Below are 23,663 nucleotides of genomic sequence, written 5' to 3'. Positions count from 1 at the left end.
CTGCCCGCTCTCGGGGTGGGAGCGGGGAGCGGGGCCGCGCGGCGCGGGGGCCGGGAGCGCTGGCTATGGGATGAGAACATGCTCACTTACACAACTCGCCCACCCGCCGGAGGCCAGAGGCGGTTCTAGACAGAGCAGCGCGGACATGCAGATGGAGAGCAGGAAGAGAGGCAATGAGAGAGATGTTAGCTCCGGTCCGGCAGCAACGAGGCGAAGAGTGAACGGGCTTCATCTGGCGGCACCGCACACCTCGGTGGGCTCCTGCGCTGTGCGGGGCTGGGGGTCTGGTGGCGTGGGGGACGGGGACGGGGCAGACCCCATGGTGTGTGTGGCACAGCGGGGACGGGGATGGGACGGACCCTGAGGTGTGTGGGGCACAGCAGGGATGGGGCAGGGATGGGACAGACCCCACAGTATGTGTGGCACAGCGGGGATGGGACAGACCCCCTGGCGCGCACGGCACAGCAGGGACGGGGACCGGACAGAGCCCGCAGTGTGCGTGGCACAGTGGGGACGGGGACGGGACAGACCCTGCGGTGTGTGTGGCACGGCAGGGTCCAGGGACGGGACAGGTCCCCGGTGTGCACAGCACAGTAGTGCCCGGGGATGGGGACAGGTGGCACCGGGAGCAGAAGGTCTCTGGCATCGGGGGTGCTCTGGGCAGCTCTGGGGACGGGGCAATCGCGGAGCAGCGAGGGGACCCGGGGAATGGCCAACACAGGGCTTTGGGGGCCAGGGAAGGTCGGGACATCCCACACCAGCTGAGAGTACGTTCGTGTGTTTACTGAAGGAATGGGACATTGATAATTGCATGAATTCGACAGCCAAAGCCTGAAGGATTCCACAGAGCTACTTGTAACAGCTGGGAGGGAGGAGGAGGAGGGAGAGATGGGGAAGGGACAGAACAGAGATGGGGAAGGGAGAAGAGGGAGGGGAGGAAACAACATATGCATGAGAAAAATGCCCCACAGCAAGAACAAGAAAGAGCGGCAAATACAGTTCAACATTGTTCTGACTTCACCCCATGGCTGTGTTAGGTGCTTTGCTTTCATGGTTGTGAGAGTAACAGCTACAGGTCAATGGAATGTTATTAGGGCCTCGCAAATGCGTTAGTGTTTCCCAGAGGGGATAATCACAGTCCCTCTAGTTCGGAGCTTTGCTGAGCTGAGCTCTGAGCTGCGCCTAAGGACTTGCCCTGGGCTGGTTGGGAAAATTCAAGATCTGCTCTGCGGTGAGCAGGGGATGTGTCGCGTCTCCTCACAGGGGCAAGAGAGACCCTGCACCGCTGCCTGGGTGCCGGGCTGCTCGCTGAGCCTCCTAAATCTCTTGTGCATCGCAAAATCCCTCGGCTGTGGCTGTTGGGAAAGAGCAAGAGGCGTCTCACCTCGATGACACAGCCACCTCCTGCTTGTCCCCCTGACCCCACTGCCAGGGCGCTCGCTGGACCGGGGCCTCCAGCAATGGTTGGGTTTGGCACAGGGCTACAAACATCAAATGATTGCTGCTTTCATTCAGGGTTTGATCCCTTTTCTGCAGGCAGAATGGGCAGAACCGGCCGGGAGCTGTGCAGAGCCCGTACCTGTCCCAGGCCGCCGTGCTGCTCGCGGCAGGGTCTGGCGGCTGAATGGGGACGGTGGGACGTGCCACCAGGAGCTGCTGGGTCCCCCGCAGCGGGTCCAGCGCAGACTGAGCTGTGCCAGGGTCCAGCCTGGCGCTTTTCAGCTCACGGCCAGAGGGACGTGGTTATCTCCAGGGAACGCAGCACTGCTGGGGACGGTGTCCCCGCCGTGCCACGGTGACTGACCCGCTGCGCTGGAGGAGTGACGTAGAAGAGCAAGAGGACTCCTGAACGCACCGCGGACACTCTCCCTCTCATGCTTCTCCATACGGGAGGGGCTCGACCTCCAGCTGTGGTTTTTCTCGGGCAGTTTTGCAGCTGGAGCAGTAACTGGCCCGCGAGTCTTCCAGCTGTGAGCTCCCGCCGGCCTGCGCTCCACCGTGGAGCGGAGAGAACCGGGAGCAACCCGGCTGTCTGCAAACATCTACAACAGCAAGGTTCTGGAGGGGCAGAGCATTACGGACCTAAGAGCTGCTCATGCCTCCCACTGCAGCGAGCCTGCTTTGTCCCCCTCTGACCTCTTCTTTGTAGGAAAAGAAAATTTAGGGCTGGTATCCATAGGAGACCTCCAGTCTCCTGTGCTGGCCCTGGGACTCCCCAGGCTCTTGCTGCAGAGTGTGTGGAACCAGACGCCCCGCAGACCTGCCCGAGGTCCCCGCCGGCCTCTGGCCACGCGGCTGCTTTGTCTCCTGCTTGTTGACAGAAGAACTGAAATTTGAAAGGGTCCCTTCGGAAAAACCCTTTTTCTGAGACTTCCACTTCCAGTTTGCTAAAGCTCCGAAAGCAACAGCCCTAACAGCTCTCTTCCTGCACTGGGGGTCGAACCCCTGCACCGCGGGCCCTGCCCCGAACCGAACCCCTCGGGCTGCACCTCCTCCCTCTCCCAGGCTGCTCTGGCACCGACACGGCCCTGGCGGGACCCAGGGCTCTTCTCCCCGTGGTCCGGACAACCCCTCACTGCTCTTCCCAAGTCTCGCTCTGGACAAGCATGAGGCAGAGTCACCGTTTGCTCTTCTACTCACGGGGCGGGATGCGTGGATGAGCTGTGATTAGTAGATGTTAGTGACCAGATGAGGCGAAGCAGCTGTGCTTGCTGTGACATGGACACATGCTGAGACTTGCCACCCACAGTGCCCCTGTCTCCTTGTAGGCAATGCACATCAGTGTCAAAACCAGACCCGTGGCAGGGGGCACCGCACTGGTGGTGGCTCCTGTCCCCTCCGCCCCAGGGGAGCGTTTCCCTGCCGTGGGTGCGCTCTCAATTCCTGCATTTCCACAGCAGCCCCAAGAACTCCTGCTTCTCCCAGTACTCAGTCTCCACCAGCCTGTCTCTGAACAGCCTCTGTTCGCGCTGCCGTGCTGGCAGCAGAGCCACGTCTACGTGGACAAGCTGCAGCGGTGGCCCGGGCCCAGGAGAGCCCCGTCCTCAGCCTGACGTCCTGTGGTGAGCGCTGGGAAAACGCCACGGCAACCAGGAGCGAAGAGCATCCTTGGCAGGGCGGCGGCGCTGAGCTGCCTCCCGCAGCGGGGGGGCCGCGGGGGTGCGGGTTTAGTTACCTGCAGAGATGCATTAAGCATCTCTAAGTCCGGCTGCTGCAGGGGAGGATGGAGACCCGCCAAGTCTCCGTCATGGGACCGCAGGTTTGCCGTCCCCTTCGGTGGGGTGCTGGGGGGAATCGGGGGGAGATTAGGGGGACTCGTGGCCTTTGTGGCCCTTGGCAGCCTGGGCAGGGGACGCTCTGCTCGGTGTCACCAAAGGACGCAGCTGTCACCGGCCGAGGGGCTCCAGCCTCCCGGCACGCCGAGGCCCTGTCCGGGACCCTGCGGCTGGGCTGGGGCCACCTCCTGTCACCAATACCCTCCCGTGTGGCCCCAGCTCCCTCAGCAATGCCAGCCTCCCCATCAGCTCTCCAGACAGGTCCTTTGGCAGTGGAAAGCAAGCTCAGCTCTGCTTTATGTGTGAGTTTAGACACCATGAAGAGACGAGAAGCCTACAAGGAAACAGGGGGTTGTATCTGCAGTGGCTGGAAGCTTGCACCAGAAATGTTACACCATTTAACTGAAACAGAATTAACTGATGAGTTTATATAGAAAGAGGTAGCTTTACCCTAGGAGCTAAATGCCTAAAGGGCTTATTTTTCTTCTGTCTCTCTTTCAGATCTGTAGAAATACAAAGCAGTTGTGGGTTTCCAGAACAGCACCTGAGAAACTTCATTTTGCATCTAAAATTCTGCTTTACGTGATACAGTTGGCATGTTCGGCTGTTGCTTAAAGATAAACAAACAAGCAAGCAAACAAACAAACACCCTTTGCACAGCACCCGCTAACCCCGGTTCTTGGCTGCGTTTGCTGGAGCCCCAGCTGGACCGTGCGGGCGCCTCGGGTGCTCCCGGCTGAGTCCCCAGGAGCTCCCGCGGTGTTTGGGGTGCACACATCGCCCCGGCAGCTGAGCTGGGAGGCTGAGCTTGGAGCGTGCCCATGCGCAATGAGGGGGGACACGGGCCTGGTGAGGCTGGGGGGCCAGGGCCAGTCACAGGACAAGGGGACACAGATGAGACGGCATCTCGACACAGGGCTGGGCGTTGCACACTGAACGTGAGTCACCCTGGAGTGCGTGAGTTCAGCCCCTGGCACTAACGCAGCTCTTGAGCTGGCGTTTGCATCACTGGCTCTGACTCACTGGTCGCTAATCAGAAACCAACACCTCGCGTTCGTTAGCGTCAGCTTTATTGTGGGAATGGCTGGCACACACTGGATCCGTCCCGGGGCTGGGCCCCAGCTCTGAGCCGCAGGTCCTCACACTGCTCCTGCTCAGGGAAGGACGCTCAGCATCTGCTCACGAGCTCCGGCCGCGGCTGGGACGGGCAGGGCAGAGACGCCGGGACGGCCAGTCACCTCCTGCAGCTCAGCAAAGGCTGTGCTGGGCCACGGATCTTCAAGGATCCCACTCGTGTTAACCATGGAGAGAGCTGCTGCTGGCCTGGCGCAGCCGCGGAACGGTCAGGGAGCTCCCGCCGGAGCAGAGGTCCCGTGGCCCCAGCTCAAGGGTCATCGCTTATTCCCGTGGGAAAGTACGAATGGAAGTTGTCACTCTGCTGTCACTGTCACTGCCCAGCTACGGCGTCTCGGTGAGGACTGTACAGAGGCTGTATCTCAGCACGCAGGGAGCGGAACCTTCCCGGGACAGCCCGCGGCGCACGGGCACGGCAGAGCCGCCCTGCCACGCCAGCCCTGACGGTGACACGGGCCCGAGCAGCGGGCAGGACACAATGAACATCGTCTCTATTGATCGCCTTAACTCTGACCTTCTGGTCTCATTCTCAGTATTTCTTGGCCTCTTTCTCAGTCCCGCTTGTCAAACGTTCTCCTGTGTAGGACTGTTGGAAGGTGGAGATCAGCCAGAGTCAGTTCTGGAGAAAGCGGTTTGTGTTTTCTGTCCCTGGGGGTCCCGGGCAGGACCCTCACAGGCCTCTGCAAGAGAAACGCCCCGGGGCTGCTCCACAGCCACCATGTGCAAAGGGAAGTTCCCTGCTCCTAGATGGAACTGCTGTAAATTCAGAATTTCATGGGCCTAGAAAGAAACTCCAGCAAGGAAACCTGCCATGGTCTGCAAGGTGCTCACCTGCGCCAGTGGCTCCCGCGGCCCCTGGAAGGGCACCAGAGCTTGGGGACATTCTGCCGGGGCACCGGAGCCTGGGGACACTCTGCCTGGGTATGGAGCTTGGGGACACTCTGCCGGGATATGGAGCTTGGGGACACTCTGCCAGGGTATGGAGCTCAGGGACACTCTGCCTGGGTATGGAGCTTGGGGACACTCTGCCAGGGCACTGGAGCTTGGGGACACTCTGCTGGGGTATGGGAGCTTGGGGACATTCTGCCAGGGCACCAGAGCCTGGGGACACTCTGCCCGGGTATGGGAGCTTGGGGACATTCTGCCAGGGCACCGGAGCCTGGGGACACTCTGCCTGAGTATGGAGCTCAGGGACACTCTGCCAGGGCACCAGAGCTCGGGGACACTCTGCCAGGGTATGGAGCTCAGGGACACTCTGCCGGGATATGGAGGTTGGGGACACTCTGCCAGGGCACCGGAGCTTGGGGACACTCTGCCTGGGTATGGAGCTCAGGGACACTCTGCCAGGGTATGGGAGCTTGGGGACACTCTGCCAGGGCACTGCATCGTCCCCAGCTCCCGGGGGACTCAGGACACCCCTAGGTCAGAGCTCTGGTTTGGCTCCTGGCCCTTTCTGGAGCAGAGCTACGTGTAAGAGTTGCAGGAAAAGCCGCGGCACCATCAGGCACAGCCCGTCAGTGCTGCAGATGCTGGGGGGCTGAGGGGCTCTGGGGGGCAGCATCGCCCGGGCTCTCAGGACGCTTGGCCAGGGGGGTGCAGGACCCGCCACCCCTGAGGGCCACCCCAGGGCCACCCCTGCAGCCGCGGCCACCGCGCCAGCACCGTCCCACCCCCCGCAGTGCTGCGGTGTCTGCGGGAGGTTTAGGTAATACTGTCGTTCTCAGGACAGGCCCAGGGACTGGAAAATGTGTCCTGAAATGGGTCATCTAAGTGTATCTAACTGCTCTTTACATTATTTTCTGAATTTACAGCAATTTCATAAAAGAGAGACATTTTCACAATGAAGGAGAGTGGCTGACATCATTAAATATTCTATTTACAGCTGACTTGCTGGGAAATATTTCAAGTCTTTGACATCAACCGGGAGCATACAGATTTCAGAGATGAAAGGCCAGGACTTTCAGAACAAGGAACGAGAACATTTAACTCTGCAGGACAGTGGGAAGTGCCAAACACTTGGTGGCACAGTGGGCATGGCGAGGAGGACGGACTGGGCTGCCCGGCGCAGGAGGACGGGGCTCCTGAGGTGACACACGGGGTCCCTGTGGAGGTGACACACGGGGTCCCTGCAGAGGTGATATACAGGATCCCTGCAGAGGTGACACACGGGGTCCCTGCAGGGGTGACATATGGGATCCCTGTGGAGGTGACACATGGGGTCCCTGCAGGGGTGACATACAGGGGGTCCCTGCAGAGGTGACATACAGGGTGCCTACGAGGGTGACATGCAGCGGGATCATGTCACCAGGCAGGAGCTCAGGCAGGGGCCGCTGCTCCCAGAGGGACAGGATGAAGGATGCCAGTGGGAGCACGGGGACCAAGGGGATGTGCTGGTGGTCCTGGGGGAGTGAAGGACAGGACGGGTTGAACGGGGGCAGAGGATGGACAAGGGGAATCCCTGTGAAATGGACAAGGGGTATCCCTGTGAAATGAGGGTATCCCCATGCAATGGGGGTATCCCCGTGCAGTGGGGGTACGTGCAGGTCTCTGCTGGGAGGCTGTGTGAAGAACAGCGGATCAGCCGGATGCGGTGATCTGGATGGACACGGGGGCTGGGGCCCGGGTGGGGGGCTGCGGTGTGACACCACCTGCGGTCACGGTGCTGCTGGCTGCTGGCTCCGGGACACCAACATGGGCTGATGGCAGGTGACCCCCCCGGACCTTCGGCAAAGGGTGAGCTGTGAGAGCTGCCCGGCTGCCACGGAAACCGGGGACATCCACATTCTCCAGCGTCACCAAAGATACGCCCAGTCAGCATGTTTTAGGGCCACGAGGCATGTGCTTGATTTCAGAAGAGTCCCCAAATGCAATCAGACTCAGAGCATCCAGCACAGGGCCCCACGGCTCCCGACGGAGCAGGACGGGAGCAGGGACCACGTGTGGGACACAGGTCTCCAGGGAACGGCCGTAACGTGCACGTGGGGACGTGCGGCAGGGCGAGAGCCAGGGATTTGGTACCTGCCAAGAGGTGGGTCAGCAGCGTGGCCAGGCTGGCACCGCGAACACAGGGCTGGCAGGGATAGGGCTACAGGGACACTCCCCTGGGGACAGGACACTTTGTCCCCCGTGATACAGCTTGAAACATCACCAGCTGGGTTTGTACCTGTCACTGCAATGATTTGGTTAGAAAAACCTTCCCAAGGGAAGGTTCCCCTTAGTGCAGAGCTCCCTGCTGAGCTGGCCCCTCGCTGACCCCAGAGCCACCCAATGGTGACACCGCTGGGACCCGCTGACTGTGGGCAGTGTCGCGTGGCTGCAGAGCGAGACCTGAGATTTTGAGTCACTTCCTGCTGTAACTTCAGATTCCAAAGCCTTGTAAGGGTGCACTCTCAAATCTTGGGCTCTAATTTGGAGTTTTTTGGTTTAGTTTCAGTTCAGTGGGGATGCTGAGGAAGATGTGAGGCAGAGGGGCCACTGCTGCCACGGGGCAGGTCAGAGCCCAGGCCGGGGCTGGCAGGGACGTGGAGAGTCCGCGCTGCTCGGGAGCATGACCGTCACAGCTCCAGCGTGGGAGAGGGAACCGGTGCCTCCTGCCTGCCGGGAGGGACGAGTGAACCCGAGCATGACTGTCAGAGAAAGAGGCTCCTGCGTGTCCCAGGTCCCTCTGCTGTGACCTGTCAGCTCTCCTGGGCTCCGCGCTGTCTGCGCTGGGGGCTGAGGATCCACTGCTCTGCAGAGATGCCTCTGAGCCAGCAGCCACCCCAGCACGGGGATGCGTGTCCCCCAGGACATGGCAGCTGAGAGCGCCCGGGGGGGCCCGGCTGCACCCCCAGCCTAGAGCCACGTGTGACACCCTGGCTGCGCCCGGCCAGACCTCCCCGAGGTCACCAGCGCTGCCCGTGCCGGGAACGTGCCGAGCTCTGCCCCGGCCAATGTGGCTGGTGCTGCTGGGACCTCTCTAGGGGCTGTGACAGCAGCCGGTGACGGCCCGGCACGGCAGGGACTGTGACAGCAGCCGGTGACAGCAGCCGGTGATGGCTCTGCGTGGCAGGGACTGCCCAGGGCTGGAACACTCAGCCTGACAGCATTTGGAGATCTTTGGAAATGAGAAGCACTAGAGGAACACACATTGGTATTAACCGTGCAGGAGCAAACATGTAGAAGTGAAACCCAGCACTAAGTACAGCAGCTTCACAGAAGCATCAAGACAGGAGGAACATGGAACAACAGGAGGGCAGGCTGAAGGGAAAAAGCAACAGTGCGAGCTCATACGTGTGCGGGGTGTCGAGAGGAGCCATGAACAAATCACACCCACGCCTGGAAGCACGTCCCAGCATTGCCTCTCCCCTGCAGCTACGTCCTGACATCTCTGAGATACCCTCAAAGCACACCCGGGTCACCCGGCACAGCTCCGTTCTGCTCGCGCACCCCTGGGGGCCTGAGCCCGCACCCCGTCCTGGCCAGACACCGGCGTCTTACCGTGCTGCGACCACCGGCGACTTCTTCCCGGGGTCTAAGGTGGACCCGGCCGGTTCCTCCCCCAGTGATCGAGTATCCTTGTTCAGCTGCTGTAGTCGGGAACTTAGCTCACTGATCACAGTTGGCTTGTCATCGTCAGCCCCATGGATCGGCCTGCTCTCCATGGGGTCCCCCCATAGCTTGGACCTTCTCTGAAAGAGGTAGCGTGGCCGGCCAATGCTGGCTGATGCCAGCGTGGCCGCATGTTGCTGGGAGATGAGCTCGCTGTCCGAAGACTGCTTCAAAAGTGGGTCCCTGAAAGTAACTGGCCCCTTGCTGAGCTGGGACTTGAGTTTTGGCTTTGGAGGCACTGGTGGCTTCTCGAGTATAAAAGTTTGTCCATCCGCAAAGGAAGTGTATGTGTCAGTAGGCTCCCCGCTTTCTGAGGACAACGTGGACATGCTGGAGACCGTCGAGATGGTGCTTGTGGTCTCCAGGTGATGGTCACTTGAACTTCTGGTGTCCACCTCTTCCACTCCTGAGTCTGCAGCAGACTCCGGGGCTACGGGGGCATCAGAGGGCTTCCCTGAGGGTGTTCCGCCAGTGGTAGAAGGTGCTACTGCTGCCGCTGGTATGGATGGCGTGCTAGGCGTAGCCAGGTGGCTGACCGGTGTGCCGGGGGTGGTGACCAGTACCCCGTTCGCAAACTCATCTGGTGGAGGCACCAGCCCTATCTTGGCCAGCTCCTCCCTGGTCTCCTCGTCACTTGAAGACAACTGAGCTGGCGGGAGGGTCACCGTGTAGGGCTCCACTTCTTCCTCCGAGCTCCCCTGGCCCAGCGTCTTGTCGGAGGCCGGGCTGGCCGGGGGCTTTCCCACGGGACTGGGCTGGGGCTCTGCCTTGGGGGACTCTGCCGGCTCTGCGCATGCTTCGGGGACAGCTGCTTGCTCCTCTTTCATCTCAAGCCCTATCTCGTCTTGGCCATTACTTGTGGCATGAACCATGATGAGGCCAGCGGTTTTCTGCTGCGATGTATCCACTATGCTAATAATCATGGACTTCTTGTCCTCTTGTTTTTTCTCCTCCTTCCCAGGTGTTTCTGCTCGTGCCTCGGTTTCTTTTCTCAGTGTGGACGGAGTCCCCCACTGGCTCTTGGCAGGGGCCAAAGTCCCAGAGTCTGTCCCGATGGCCCCTTTGCCTCCGGGTGAGTACACAGGGGACACCAAGCTCTCCAACTCCCCCCTCTCTGGTTCTTTGGTTTGGATGTCCACGAACAGGGGTGCTGCTCTGTCGGAGTCCGGGCTGTGGATGGGGGTGGGCGACCGGGATGGGACTTGCGTGGACAGGGCCCGTTCCCTTGCGGCCAGCGCAAGCGCCAGTGGAGAGTTCGGATCCAGGGGCTTTCCCGTGAGGGGGTGGATGAACGTCGAGGAGGAGCTGCTGATTAATGGCTTTAAAGCTGAGACAGGGGAAGGCAGTAGTACATCTCGGCTTCCTAACAACCGCTCATCGATGGACCTGGACTGCTGCAAGGACGGCATGTCGCTGCTGGGGGGCGTCCCTTCGATGGCCCCGACCGAGAGGAAGACAGTGGATTTCCGCCTCTCATCCAGACGACGGTCTCGGTCCTTCATGACTCCGGCGATGGCAGTGGCGAAGGGGATGCTCGTGGCTTCGACCTGAGCGATGCCGGCGTGGTGCTGGTACTCCACCCCGCTCAGGCGATGGCTCCTGCGCGTGGGAGAGGGCTCTCTGGTGAAGCCTCCGGTGATGGACAGAGCCGCTCTCTCCTGCGCATCCTCCACCTGCAGCTGCTTCACCAGGGGACTCTTCTTCCTCTGGGGCTTGGTGGGGGCAAACAGGCTGACATTGAACTGCCCCATGTTGGCGTAAGGGTTGTCGATCACTCTCCCCTTCCTCTTCAGCTTCTCGGGAGGGGTTGCAGATGGGCCAGGCCGGGGGATCTCTGTTGGTTCCACGGGAAGATGAGAGGAATCCTGCAGGATGATCATGGATCGTGCTCTCTTCTGCCGTTCCGGGTAAGGGATGGAAGTCCTCGCCTGATCATACACCTCGGCTGCGCTGATGACCTGCGGGAGTCCATGGAGTTTAGCCTCTAGGCTTGGCTTAAAGCTTGATCTTATGGTATCATAAGCTCTTCCTGGGGGTGGAGGTGGCGAGAAGGATGGAGGGGGGCCTGTGTCAAAGTAATATGGAGAAGGAGGCGGGGGTGGGGCTGTTTGAGGTGGTGGTGGAATCCCATGTCCTTCCCTGACAGTGTCTTGCATCGATGTGCTCCGGGGAAACTTCCCATCTAGTAACGAAGCAGCAAGTTTCTCGTCTTCACCTGGAAAACAAGAAGAGCGGTGAAGTCAGGGAGGACGTCTCGAGAGAACCCAGAGCGCGACAATCGACACAAACTGGATCTATGACATCCCTCCTTCCCCCCGCCCCGCTGTCCTTCTGCAGTGGCTTCCCACAGCATCTCCTATTTGCCTGGCGCAAGCGTTTGCAGTTTGGCCCTTTGCTCCTGCTCCCTTGGCACAGAAGGGCGGCCGCAGACTCTCACACAGTCTGATGCTGGTTTAAATCCATCGGACGTTGGTGCCCGACGCTTCCCAGCCAGGCTGAATGCTCTGCAGCCCACGGCACGCCGACAGCACCAACACCTGAACCTGCCGACAGCCCTGCGAGCGCGAGCCCGCCCAGCGCAACCCGGCTGTGCCATGTGCAGCTCTCGCGGTTCTCCTGTCACCCCCCCACCCCCGAGGGTGACATATGCTCCATGTGCCAGACAGAATGCAGAAGCTGGGTCTGGCAGAGACTTAAGTTGCGTGTTTCAAGGATCACAAGTACCCAAGGAAGCTGGATTCTGTCATTCTGACTGTTCACTTACTACTTGCGTGCACAGTGAGAGCTTTTTCAGGTACTTGTAATAGTGAGAGAGTGTGAGAGTCTTGCTAAGTAAAACAATAGGAGGAAAATACCATTAATATAGCAGGTACAGTGCAAGTACTTGCATGGATGCACGTTAACCAGCCGAGCTCAGCCCTCCCCGCCGGCCCCGCTCTGCACTGCTCTGCACCCACTCCCACATCTCCTGCTCTCCAGCCCCAGTTCAGCCCTTTTCAAGGTTGCAAATTGTTCTTGAGAGAACGCTGGAGATGGCAGCCAGCCACGGCCTGGCACAGTGGCACTGTGACCACCTGCTTTTTTGGCGCCGATGCTTTTTCTGTCATGTCCACCAGCATCCAAAGTGCTTTGGCAAGGGCGTCCTGTATTACATTAGCAATTGCACCAACTGCAGAGTCTGCTGGGGAAAAAGGGAATATTTTGGCCATTGAGCACCGAACTTTACATCTCAGCACACTGATCAGACTATTGCTGTGTTCAAGGCTGTGCTATTTCTGCTGAACACGGTTTGGGGATTTTTAATACCGAGGCAGCGTAATGAACTGGAAGCACAAAACAAGTTCAAAGAGAGCCTGGACAAAGCCATGGAGGATGCGCTTTTTGTGGGTGACGATGTGCACCGAAACCTCTGAACTGAAGACAGGAGCTGCCTGGGTGAGTATTCAGGAGAAACATCACATCCTTGTCCTGTTTTCACTCTTCCCTGCGCATCTGCTTCAGAGCAACACTTAAGGGAGGATCCTGCACTAGATGGAGCCACGGTTTGATCAGTACAGACATTGTCATGTTCTGAAAAGGAGGAAAATCCGAAACACCAGTCGTGCCTTTATGCATATTTCTACTTCCCACCTGGGAATGGCCGAGATTTGAAACAAGGCAATTTGTGTAGCACTGAGCTCTGTGACTGTGCCCGGATTGTTCCAGAACACGCTCTGGCGCCTGCAGAGCTCAGGGATGCGCTGAGCGCCCTGCGGCAGGTACTACGTGTCAGGTCAGAGCTATTTCAGGAATACAACTGGAAAGCTGGTTCGTCTTTCTCCAATGTCCCGATCTGCAAAGAGCAGCCTGGCCAGGTGGCCGCCAGCCCGAAGGGGACACTGGCCCAGAAGCCACCGGCTCTGCGAGCTCCGGCTGTCGCTGTGACCAGCCGTGGTTGGTGGCCCCGTCCCACCTGCGCGCTCACGGTCCCTGCTGGGAAGATCTTTTAACATGTTAAAAGCGAAGTATTTCAAGTGAAGGAAGGGTGAAGGGGACAATTAGATAGTCTAAATGTATTCCTGGTGTGGGTATTAGTTTTTGGTTTACTTTACACACCTGCTTCTACAATTCCTCATTTCATTCTCTCTGCTCCCACTTGCTATTTTTCTCTGCCATAAGCATCTCTCTCCTACATTTTTTTCTTACACGAGGAGGGGGGCACTATGGAAATCGATATCTGAAGCACCACGGAGCTCAAGGACCAGCTGGACATCTCCAAGGGACCCAGCCGGGCCAGAGGAACGGGCTGCCAGGAACCCCAGGACTTTCAGCGAGGTATCCAGAAGATAACACCAGGCTTTTCACAGTGGTGCATGGTGGGAAGACAAGAGGCAATGGGCGAAACTGAAACGAGGGGTTCTGGCTGGATAAAAGGAGTTTTACGAAGACAGTCAAGCAGTGGAACAGGGTGTGCAACCTCTGTCCTCGGAGGTTTTGGAGTCCAGACTGGATAAAACCCTGAGCAGCACGATCTGAGCTCATAGCTGACCCTGCTTGGAGCTGGAGGTTGGACCAGAGACCTCCTGCTTCCCACTGGAATTGTCCTCGGATCCCGTGACAGAAGGCAAGCGGCTTCACTCCAGTTCTGCCTCCCAAGCTGATTGTCTCTACAACCCCGTTCCTTGGATAGCAGGAATAATGCCTGTTCCCTGTGGAAATCAGTTGCTCCTCAGCAAGAAAATCAACACTCGGGAGAGATCGCTGATGGGAGAGGTGGGAGGAAAGCAGATTCTTGGCAGGTGCTTTCTTCGCTACCCGCACTCCCCACCTGGACACTGCCCCTCTGCTCGCTGGCTGCCGAGTCCCACAGCCACGCACTCCTGACTGCTCTGGGCGCAGCTTGCTGTGCGCTGCTGAGGATGCTCCAGCTCTCCAGAGGATGCTCCAGCTCTCCGTCCCTCCGCCAGCCGTGCAGACCTGAGCTCACCCAGCTCTGGCGCTGCCCGGCAGAGCCAGCAGCCAGCACCGAGGAACCGGCTCAGAACACGGTGAGCGCTGCGGCTTCGCCCCAACCGGCTGCTCTGCCGGCTCCAGCACTTGCTGATCGGGGCTGGCTGGGTCAGACGGCTCTGTGTCGAGCCCTCGGAGGACGCTGCTCACCCTCGGCAGCGCCCTTGGAACTCGTGCAGACTCCTCGGCAGATGTTCCTCACCCTTGGCAGACATTCCTCACCCTCAGAAGATGTTCCTCATCCTCGACAGATGCTCCTCACGCTCGGCAGATGTTCCTCAGCCTCGGCAGATGTTCCTCGCCCTCGGCAGATGTTTCTTGCACTAAGCAGACGCTCCTCACCCTCGGCAGACATTTCTCACCCTTGGCAGACGTTTCTCACCCTCGGCAGATGTTCCTCAGCCTCGGCAGATGTTCCTCACCTTTGGCAGATGATTCTCGCCCTCAGAAGACGCTCCTCACCCTTGGCAGACATTTCTCACCCTTGGCAGATGTTTCGCACCCTCGGTGGATGTTCCTCACCCTCGGCGGATGTTTCTCACCCTTGGCGGATGTTCCTCCCCCTCGGCAGATGTTTATTGCTCTCGTCAGATGTTCCTCACCCTCGGCAGATGTTCCTCACCCTCGGCAGACGTTTCTCAGCCTTGTCGGATGTTCCTCACCCTCAGCAGATGTTTCTCGCCCTCGGCAGATGCTCCTCACCCTTGGCAGTGCCCTTGGAACGCGTGCAGACCCCTTGCTCTCCCGCTGCCCCACCCTGTGCGGAATCGCCGCCTTTGCTTCCCTTTGAAACTCTGTCCATCGGTTCAATTTGGTGTCCAGCTGGTATGTAAAGACCTTTAACAAGGCTTTCTCTGAATTGTGTTGCTGTGTTATGCTCTCCTATTCAAATCTTTCACTACCTGTTCCTACTCTGATAGCAAATTCTGTGAAATAGAGTCTTTGCGACAGACAGAAACCCCTCGCTGACACTTAAATGTGATCACACAGGCAAAGCGAAACCTCTCCCTTAACAGGGAAAAGCATCTATTTGTAGTTAAGCATGAGAATAATCATTGCTGAGTTTTATTTACTGTCTGCGCAGGATATGGTTCTGCTCATGGAGTCTCTGAATTTGAACAAAGGCAACCAGGAGTCCCCTGGGAGCAGGCTCGAAACCTGATGTCTTGATTAAGTACTGAATTTATCAATTCAGAGCAGGCTGGACTCTGCACAGACCCGCAGAGGAAAGGAGGGCACAGCCGCACGGAAACCCAAGTGACAGCGGTGACAGGGACAAGCGTCCTCTGCGAGGGCAGGGACCAGCTACGAGACTGGTGAAACCGTCCTGGCAGCTTGGAAACATGAAGTGGAGAGAGAAGCTATTTCAGTTTATCTAAAACACATGGTGCTCTTTCATCCAATTCCACTCCTACTGACTGAAATGTTAACAGTTAATTACTTGTCGTAAAGATGTTCATTTCTCACTTTTATCCCAACACTTGTCGGTTGCTAAATGCTGCAGCAGGTGATGGATGGACAGACCTGCGCCCAGAGGATGGACAGACCTGGGCCCACGGGATGGACAGACCTCAGCCCAGGGGATGGACAGACCTGGGCCCAGGGGATGGACAGACCTCAGCACAGGGGATGGACAGACCTGGGCCCACGGGATGGACAGACCTCAGCCCAGGGATGGACAGACCTGGGCCCATGGGATGGACAGACCTGGGCCCACGGGATGGACAGACCTGGGCCCACGGGATGGACAGACCTCAGCCCAGGGGATGGACAGACCTGCGCCCATGGGATGGACAGACCTGGGCCCAGGGGATGGACAGACCTGGGCCCAGGGGATGGACAGACCTGGGCCCATGGGATGGACAGACCTCAGCCCGGGGATGGACAGACCTCAGCCCGGGGATGGACAGACCTGCGCCCATGGGATGGACAGACCTCAGCCCAGGGGATGGACAGACCTGGGCCCACGGGATGGACAGACCTCAGCACAGGGGATGGACAGACCTGGGCCCACGGGATGGACAGACCTCAGCACAGGGGATGGACAGACCTGGGCCCAGGGGATGGACAGACCTGCGCCCAGGGGATGGACAGACCTCGGCCCAGGGGATGGACAGACCTCAGCACAGGGGATGGACAGACCTGCGCCCACGGTATGGACAGACCTGCGTCCAGGGGATGGACAGACCTGGCCCTAGGGGATGGACAGACCTGCGCCCACGGTATGGACAGACCTGCGTCCAGGGGATGGACAGACCTGCGCCCATGGGATGGACAGACCTCAGCCCAGGGGATGGACAGACCTCAGCCCAGGGGATGGACAGACCTGGGCCCAGGGGATGGACAGACCTCAGCCCAGGGGATGGACAGACCTGCGCCCAGGGGATGGACAGACCTGCGTCCAGGGGACGGTCAGGCTGCAGAAGGAGCTCGACCAACTCCTGCAGCACGTGGAGCCATTCTCCATAACAAGGAGGCACCCGAGGAACCAGAGCAGCTCTGCCCCAACGTGCACCCGCACACGGAAAGTCTCGGGGGACGAGCTGCAGCCAGGCTCTGACACACAGCACAGCACGGGGGCAAGGCAGCTCCTTTAACCTGCACACCTCAATGAGATCGTCCTCTCATTCTGTCGGATCTCACCCCAGCACTTGCCGTTCCCGTGTTGCAGGAACACGCACAGCAGCCGCCTAGGGGCTGCCCGATGAACGTGGAACCTCATGAGCTGCTCCAGGTTCTGCAGAGGGACGGTGGCGGTGGGGCTGAGCTCGGAGAAGAGGGAGCACCTGCCCGTCACCAACAGCACGGCAGCTGCTGTGACCTCCCTCTGCGCCTGCTCCATCCTGCATGTGTGTAACTGGAAGACTGAACTTCAATGACAAATAACCAGACATGTCCCTTTGCTACCTGCCATGGAGATCTTGTCTTTTCCGTTTTGTTCAAGCAGCACAAACTGTGTCTCCATCGCAGTGGGGCACATGTGCTTCGTACAAAGAGCAACGACGCCTCACCAGGATAAACTGCAGAGGTGGGCGCACGCAGGAATAAAGTGTTTGAGCTGCAGTGGAGCCTCCAGCTACCAGCAAGGACCAGTAAGAACCCATCTCCGAGCACCTGGCGTCACTGCTCTGAAATGAGAATTGCTCTCTGGTGCGTGCCCGGAGCACAGCCTGGCGATGCCACGGCCTCGTGGCAACCCCTGCCACCGACAGCACGCACCAGGCGCTGTTCATCGCCAGGGAAAACACAAAAATGCTCCGTGATGCTTTTGTGCTTCTGGGCCTGTTGCCATAACAGCCTGAATCCCTGTGAGAATCTAACTCTCTGCATTAATTTGGGCTGGCTAACAAGGTGGCTCCTCCAGAGCACACCCCGCCATTCCCAACCTCACTGTCCCTGCGCAGGGACGGCAGAGCGGCTCCCAAAGCCACACTGAGCAACCGCACAAAGGTGCAAAGGAGCAGAAAGCAGGTGAGCATCACATCCTTGGGTATCAGAAGCAGAAAGCCGGGGAGCATCACATCCTTGGGTTCCAGGAGCACAAAGTGGGTGAGCATCAGTGTACTTTGGTTCCAGGAGCAGAAAGCGGGTGAGCATGACATCCTTGGGTTCCAGGAGCACGAAGCAGGTGAGCATCAGTGTCCTTTGGTTCCAGGAGCAGAAAGCGGGTGAGCATCACATCCTTGGGTTCCAGGAGCATGAAGCAGGTGAGCATCACATCCTTTGGTTCCAGGAGCAGAAAGCAGGTGAGAATCACATCCTTGGGTATCAGAAGCAGAAAGCGGGTGAGCATCACATCCTTGGGCTCCAGAAGCAGAAAGCAGGTGAGCATCACATGCTTGGGTATCAGAAGCAGAAAGCGGGTGAGCATCACACCCTTGGGCTCCAGGAGCAGAAAGCAGGTGAGCATCACACCCTTGGGCTCCAGAAGGCGCCCGCAGCCCCACGTGGTTCCAGTCCACACGGGGACACACCACGACTGTCCCTGCAAAGCCACCGCTGCCAGCAGCCCGCGCGGGCTCGGGGAGGGATGCGGTGGGGACTGTGGCGGCACTGCAGACTTACGAGTGTTTTTAACTTCTAAGGCTGAAGCAGATGGCGTGGTAGCAATCTTGGAAGCCTGAAAGAGATTTTCTTTTCTACCAGTCTCCCCACCGCAATGCATCTCTTCCCATTTTTGTTGAAATATTTCTCCCCTTCTGCTCTCTTTGTAGCCAGCTGAGGGTTAATTACCTTTGTCTCAAGAAATTTTTAGATGCAAATACGAAATGCTTTGACCTTTTGTCACAAGTCTCTGAGAATGTAAACCAGCTGTGTAATATGCAAATTATTCAGAGGATTTCTTCACCAAAAAGCCAAGCCAACCAACCAACCCCTGCGTATTTTTCATCTAGTTCTTTGCTTTTAGTAGTGACTTTTATCATGGAGTCAACTGACTGTATGCACAGCGTATGAGCCTGTCGTTGTGGGTGTGAAATGACAGCTCAAGAAGGGCTTCTAAAACAAGCCAATTGCAACCCAATTTCTACTGTTTGGCTGTTTTCTATTTTAGCTTATCTGGAATTCCACAGAAATTAGCTGTTTTCTAAGAGGTGCTGCTTTACTGCTTTTGGTGCGTGTTGTGACAGGGCAACTGGAAACAAGAACCCGCTGTCCCCTCCGCACCAGGAGTCGCTCCCTCTCGGTGCAGACAGACACACACCACTACTCTGGGAGCAAGCAGAACTAACAGCTACATGTGATTTTTTTCCTGTATTTATTGTCGGGTTGTTCTTGGATGCTGCACTTGTGGCAGCTGCAGCCACTCCTGCTCAGAACGGAGCAGCTCCAGGTCTGCTGCTAATCCTCCCTGATGCAGATTAAATCTGGTTTCTGGTCCCCATGCAGCTGTAACGCTGGGACTCCTGTGCTGGGTCAGGGCTGCAGTGCTCCGTGTGCTGAACAAAACAGACATACGTGGGACATCAGAGTCTCGCGAGCAGATAAACCCTGCACACAACCCACCAAACCGTGCAGGTGTATAAACCCTGCAAATCACACATCCCCCTTCTCGCAGCTCTCTGCACAGAGACTCTTGTCAGTGAATCTGCACAAGTGTCGCACAATGAGCGTTGCACAGCGAGCATTGCACAAAGAGCATCGCGCAATGAGCATCGCACAACGAGCATCGCACAATGAGCGTCACACAACAAGGTGCAGGTTTAGAGGGACTTCCCAAGTTGCTGACTCTGCTTTCACAAGCAAAAAGGAGCTCCTTACAGACAAGTATGTAGTTTTTAATGAATATGTTTCCAGTTTGTGATCTGTTACTGGGTGAAGATGCTCTTTCACACAACAGATCCCCTTCCATATGATTTCCAGCCGTTTGTGGCTTGATTGAACCTCAAACAACTTCTGCTCAGAAACATTTTCCCAAACATCGTCACGCATGAAGCACACGTCCAGGACGCAGTTTGCACAATCAACGGGCAGCCGGACACCCAGTGGTCACTGCCGCTCCCTACGGCAACGGCGCCTGCACAGGACTCGCCTCTCAGATCCAGACATCGCATACATCATGCTGAAAGTGCCCATTTCCCTCTGGTCACTGTGGAGGGTTCCTGGGCACCTCAGTGCGATGGAGATGTCTGTGTTGTTGCCACGTGTGGTGGGATGAGAGGAATCCCACCCTGCACGCGCTGCTGAGCAGTTTGTCCACGTGAGAACGTCCCCCGGGCACTTCTGCTCCGGCCAGTCCGCAGTGGGGGCTGCGGCGGCCCCAGGCCCACGGCAGCAGCTCCGCCCCCTCCCTACCACGTACATGTACAGCCTTGCAAGGGATGAGCAACTAATTCCTGCCTACGTTCACTTCCAACACAGCGTCTCATCAGCTGCCGGGCCTGGGTTCTATTTCGGTTCCGCAGTCACGGGAGCTGCTGCCCGCGGATTTCGGGGTAGGACGGCAGCTTTACCAACGCGGTGTGCAAGCACACGCCAGGGCAGTCCCTTCAGCACCCACTCACTGCTTTTTTTTTTAAGATCATCTCTCCTAGTTTGTTTTTCAGATTAATCACATACACACATTTGATTATCTCTCGCTATCTACTACTCAGTGCAGCCTGACGTGGGACCACAGGTACCAGCTGCTCTCGTACAAACACAAATGCGAGGCGCATACACACAGCAATTCTGTGGCTCTGTACATTAAAAAGTATATTTTGAATACTAACCCTTGCATTTTTCAAGTAGTTTTCACATTCTTGCTAGGATTGTGTTGCTCTCAGCTGTAGCCTGAAGCAGAATTTACTTTCTATTCACTTATTTTGTGTGTTAAACGCACAATTTGTTTTGGCATCACCACTGCTATCAGATGGTGCCTTGGGATTACTTACAGTGAACACTTGCCACACAGCACAGCGCTTTTGTCCCCACTCCCCTTCCTCCTGCCCCTCAGCCCCGCCATGTGAGTGACAACACGCTCGCCCAGCTCCGACCCGCACGGCCTCGGACCCGCTGCCACCCCAGCTCGGTGTCACCAGGCTCGGTGTCACCAGGCTCGGTGTCACCAGGCTCGGTGTCACTAGGCTCGGTGTCACCACAGCTCAGTGTCACCAGGCTTGGTCTCACTAGGCTCGGTATCACCACAGCTCAGTGTCATCACAGCTTGGTGTCATCAGGCTCAGTGTCACCAGGCTTGGTGTCACCACAGTTCGGTGTCACCAGGCTCAGTGTCACTAGGCTCATTGTCACCACCCAGGTGAAACCAAACGGCACACGAACCCAGAGAGGGAGATGAGACCCCACACTGCCACTGTGCCACCCGCCCTGCTCCACTCTGCCTCCTCCTGCCACCTCCAGCACATTTTTGGTTTTAGTTGCACCGTGAACCTTCTGGGACAGGGTCTACAGATCCCAACAGCCCATGGAGGAGCGTTACCCGCTCCACCATCGCAGGCTGTTGCAGCTCATGGTTTTAGGCTCAGCCCGCGTCCCGTGCTCAGCTCCCTGCACACCCAGCCCAGCTGCTGCACGGGCAGACAGAAAATCACCCACTGACCCTCACTTGCCAGCACAGAGGGTGGGGAAGATCCTCCAGTAAGGAGACGGAGAGAGGAAAGGAGCTCTGGAGGGCTCCAGTCTGACCTGCGTCAGCGCTGGAACAGGTTCCTCAAGACACATGCAGCCGTCAAAGCAGAAACCCCACTAAACACCTCCCTTCAAAGCTCTGGAGTTCCAAGCTGTCCTGCCGGCTTCTGTGCAGGCACGGACGCTCCACGAGAATGTCTTTCCTCTTTAGGAAGGGATTCCCCCCAGTTGGCCTTACCTACAGATTTTGTCCGTGGAATTCCTTTGCGCAGTGAAACATGGGGCTTCTCAGCTCCTGCCAGGACCCCCGAGTGTGCTGCCATTCCCTGGCGTTCAAAGAGTGACTGCAAGGGAAAAAAAGGACATTTCCATTCTGGACATCAGCAAGATTCAGCTGAGAGGACACAACACTGATCTCAGTCCCCTGACCCTTCTGACCACGGGAGACACTGGGCTCTGCCCCACATCAATCTGCAGCCCGACCCTGACCCTGTGGGTGGAACTGCCGCAGTCCTGGAGCGGTGGCTTCTTTGGGGACAAGGACAGGCCCTGTCCTCACCTCTACCTTCAACAGTCCATCTTCCACCCTGCCCCATCCAGTGTGGCTCCAAAACCTGCACCACTGCCCTTTGAAGGGTTAACCCTTCCTCCCTCTCCCCTGCCTGCCCTTTCCCCTGCCCGCCTGCTCCCCTGCCCTCTCCCCTCCCTGTGCCCAGGGTGGGGTGGTACGGTGGCACCAGCTCTGTGGCGATGCCGGCTCCGATGCCAGCTCCAGCAGCACCTTCCTCCGTGGGAAGGCTCGGCTCAGGCTGGGCTCTGCTCAGCCTGTCCCATTTTCCCTCGGGCTCCAGAAGCTGCCTCCCACCACCAGCTGCACTCTCACAATCCAGACAGCCTGGAGCTGGCAGCCCCACTCCTACTCCATCCCTGCTTCCCCTCAGAGATGGTGTTTTTCTCTTCTTTGATTCCTCCTAATTTCCAGTTTCACATCCAGAAAACTGCAGCCAGACTAAGCTCTCCGGCTCAGCTTTCCGCGCTCCTTCAGATCTGCTCTTACGTTCTCCCCGTGGCAATCCCGTCCTGGTGAGCGAGCACTAAACAGCCCGGGTCAGCTCCCGCCACCCACCCAGACCCCTGCTCTGTGTCCCCATGTCCCCCAGACTCTCTCTTGGGGAAACCCCCTCCCCACGCTGGCACTCAGCATGTGTCACAGCGCGACGTGCCCACCCTGTCCCCCGCGAGCCCTCCTCTCTCACACTGATTTCTGCTGGCGTGATGCGCCGGCTTGTTGGTCGCTGCTTCACAGTGGCTGCCCGAGAATCTGCTTCGACAATGTCTGCTCTCAGCGCGGGCTCGGCTGCTGCCAAAATCTCATCCAGTTTCTCTGGAATTCCAAACAAAGAAGCAAATGGGTTAGCAAGGGCCGTTGTACCGAGGCAGCTCCCCTGCGAGGGGCTCATCCCATCACGGAGTGACCGTCCATGCAGGGACAGCCGTTCCTGGGCCTGCTGAACACGGAGCTGCAGAGCGGCCGCTCAGGCCTCTCGTCCCCAGCCAGCAGCTAACCCAGCTTTTGGAGGTGTTTCTGGAGCTGCCCACCCGCCACGATGCATGACCAGGCACCGGCCTGGCTGGGCCCCGCAGCCGGCACCGCCGTGCTGGCCCCACCGCGGCTGCACCGGTGCCGCCCGCGCACCCCGACCAGCCCGAGCTCCGGGCCTGGGGCACCACTCCCAGCTCTGCCGCGCTCCGAGGAAGCCTCGATCCTTACACAAAAAGAGCAAATGTTTGCCCAGGTATATTTTGATATTCGGAATGAGAGCGAGCCCCCTCGCTGGGCTGAGCGGGGTGTGGGCTGCGGCTGCACTGTGGCGGGCGAGGGGAACCCGGGCGCTGCAGGGACCGCGGGTGACACAGAAGTCCAGGGGACTCCATGGGACTCAGTCCGGCTCCAGCACAACCAGTCACTCCAGTGTCTGTCTGGGACAAAGTGGGACGTTTCCTCCCCGAGTGGACTCCTGTGCCCAAACGGCCCTGACGGGAGTGCCAGACCCCGTGCGCCCCGTGTCCATGGGCCGGGAGCCGCGGGCGGGCGCAGGCCGGGGGTGTCGTGTGGCAGTTTGTAAGCCAGCATTCCCGAGTTATACAAACTAAAAATGAGTCCCAAACGTTTCAGAAGCCCAGCCTGTGGAGGAGCGAGCCCTACACCAACACAGACACCAAGTAGTCTTTGCCAAGGGGACTTAGGTGCCCTCTGAGGCCACCACCCTTGGCGGCAGTGTCCAGCAAGGCCCTGGGACCAAGGACCTGCACCGGCTCCCAGGAACAGCTCGGGCCAGCTCCTGAACTTCCTCGTCACGACACCTCCAGCAGCCGACCACCCTTGTCTCCGGGGTCTGCACGGCTCCTCTGCCTCGCTGCCGTGCCACTCGCAGGCTGTGCTCAGCACAAGAGGCACGGGGAGGTTCAGCCCGCTCAGAGGGGACCTGTCTCAGCCCTTGGGGACAAACTGCGAGTGACTGCATGGAAACAGCCAAGCCTCGAGGGGGACATGCCACCGGCTGATTCTGAAGGTGACCATGTGCTGGAAACCTGCCTCAGGAGTGTCTC

At 58.4% G+C, this 23,663-nt stretch overlaps 1 protein-coding gene across 11 annotated transcripts in view; it reads right to left on the bottom strand.

Moving 5' to 3' along the window:
* Positions 1-23,663, bottom strand: part of SHANK3 (SH3 and multiple ankyrin repeat domains 3) — a 364,754-nt gene that overhangs the window by 21,228 nt on the left and 319,863 nt on the right. For 3 of the 11 annotated variants that reach the window (XM_065647548.1, XM_065647499.1, XM_065647531.1), the window contains exons 18-20: positions 22,310-22,437; positions 21,292-21,397; positions 8,889-11,214 (exon numbers count right to left, since the gene is read on the bottom strand). In XM_065647548.1, the coding sequence (XP_065503620.1) occupies positions 8,889-11,214; positions 21,292-21,397; positions 22,310-22,437 (2,560 nt within the window). The other 8 variants (XR_010607209.1, XM_065647502.1, XM_065647484.1 and 5 more) reach the window with 8 other exon arrangements.

The sequence above is a fragment of the Caloenas nicobarica genome, chromosome 1, assembly GCF_036013445.1.
Source record: "Caloenas nicobarica isolate bCalNic1 chromosome 1, bCalNic1.hap1, whole genome shotgun sequence".
NCBI classification, from domain to species: Eukaryota; Metazoa; Chordata; class Aves; order Columbiformes; family Columbidae; genus Caloenas; species Caloenas nicobarica.
Note: the sequence above shows the minus strand (reverse complement) of the source record. Positions and strands in the feature narration are given on the sequence as shown.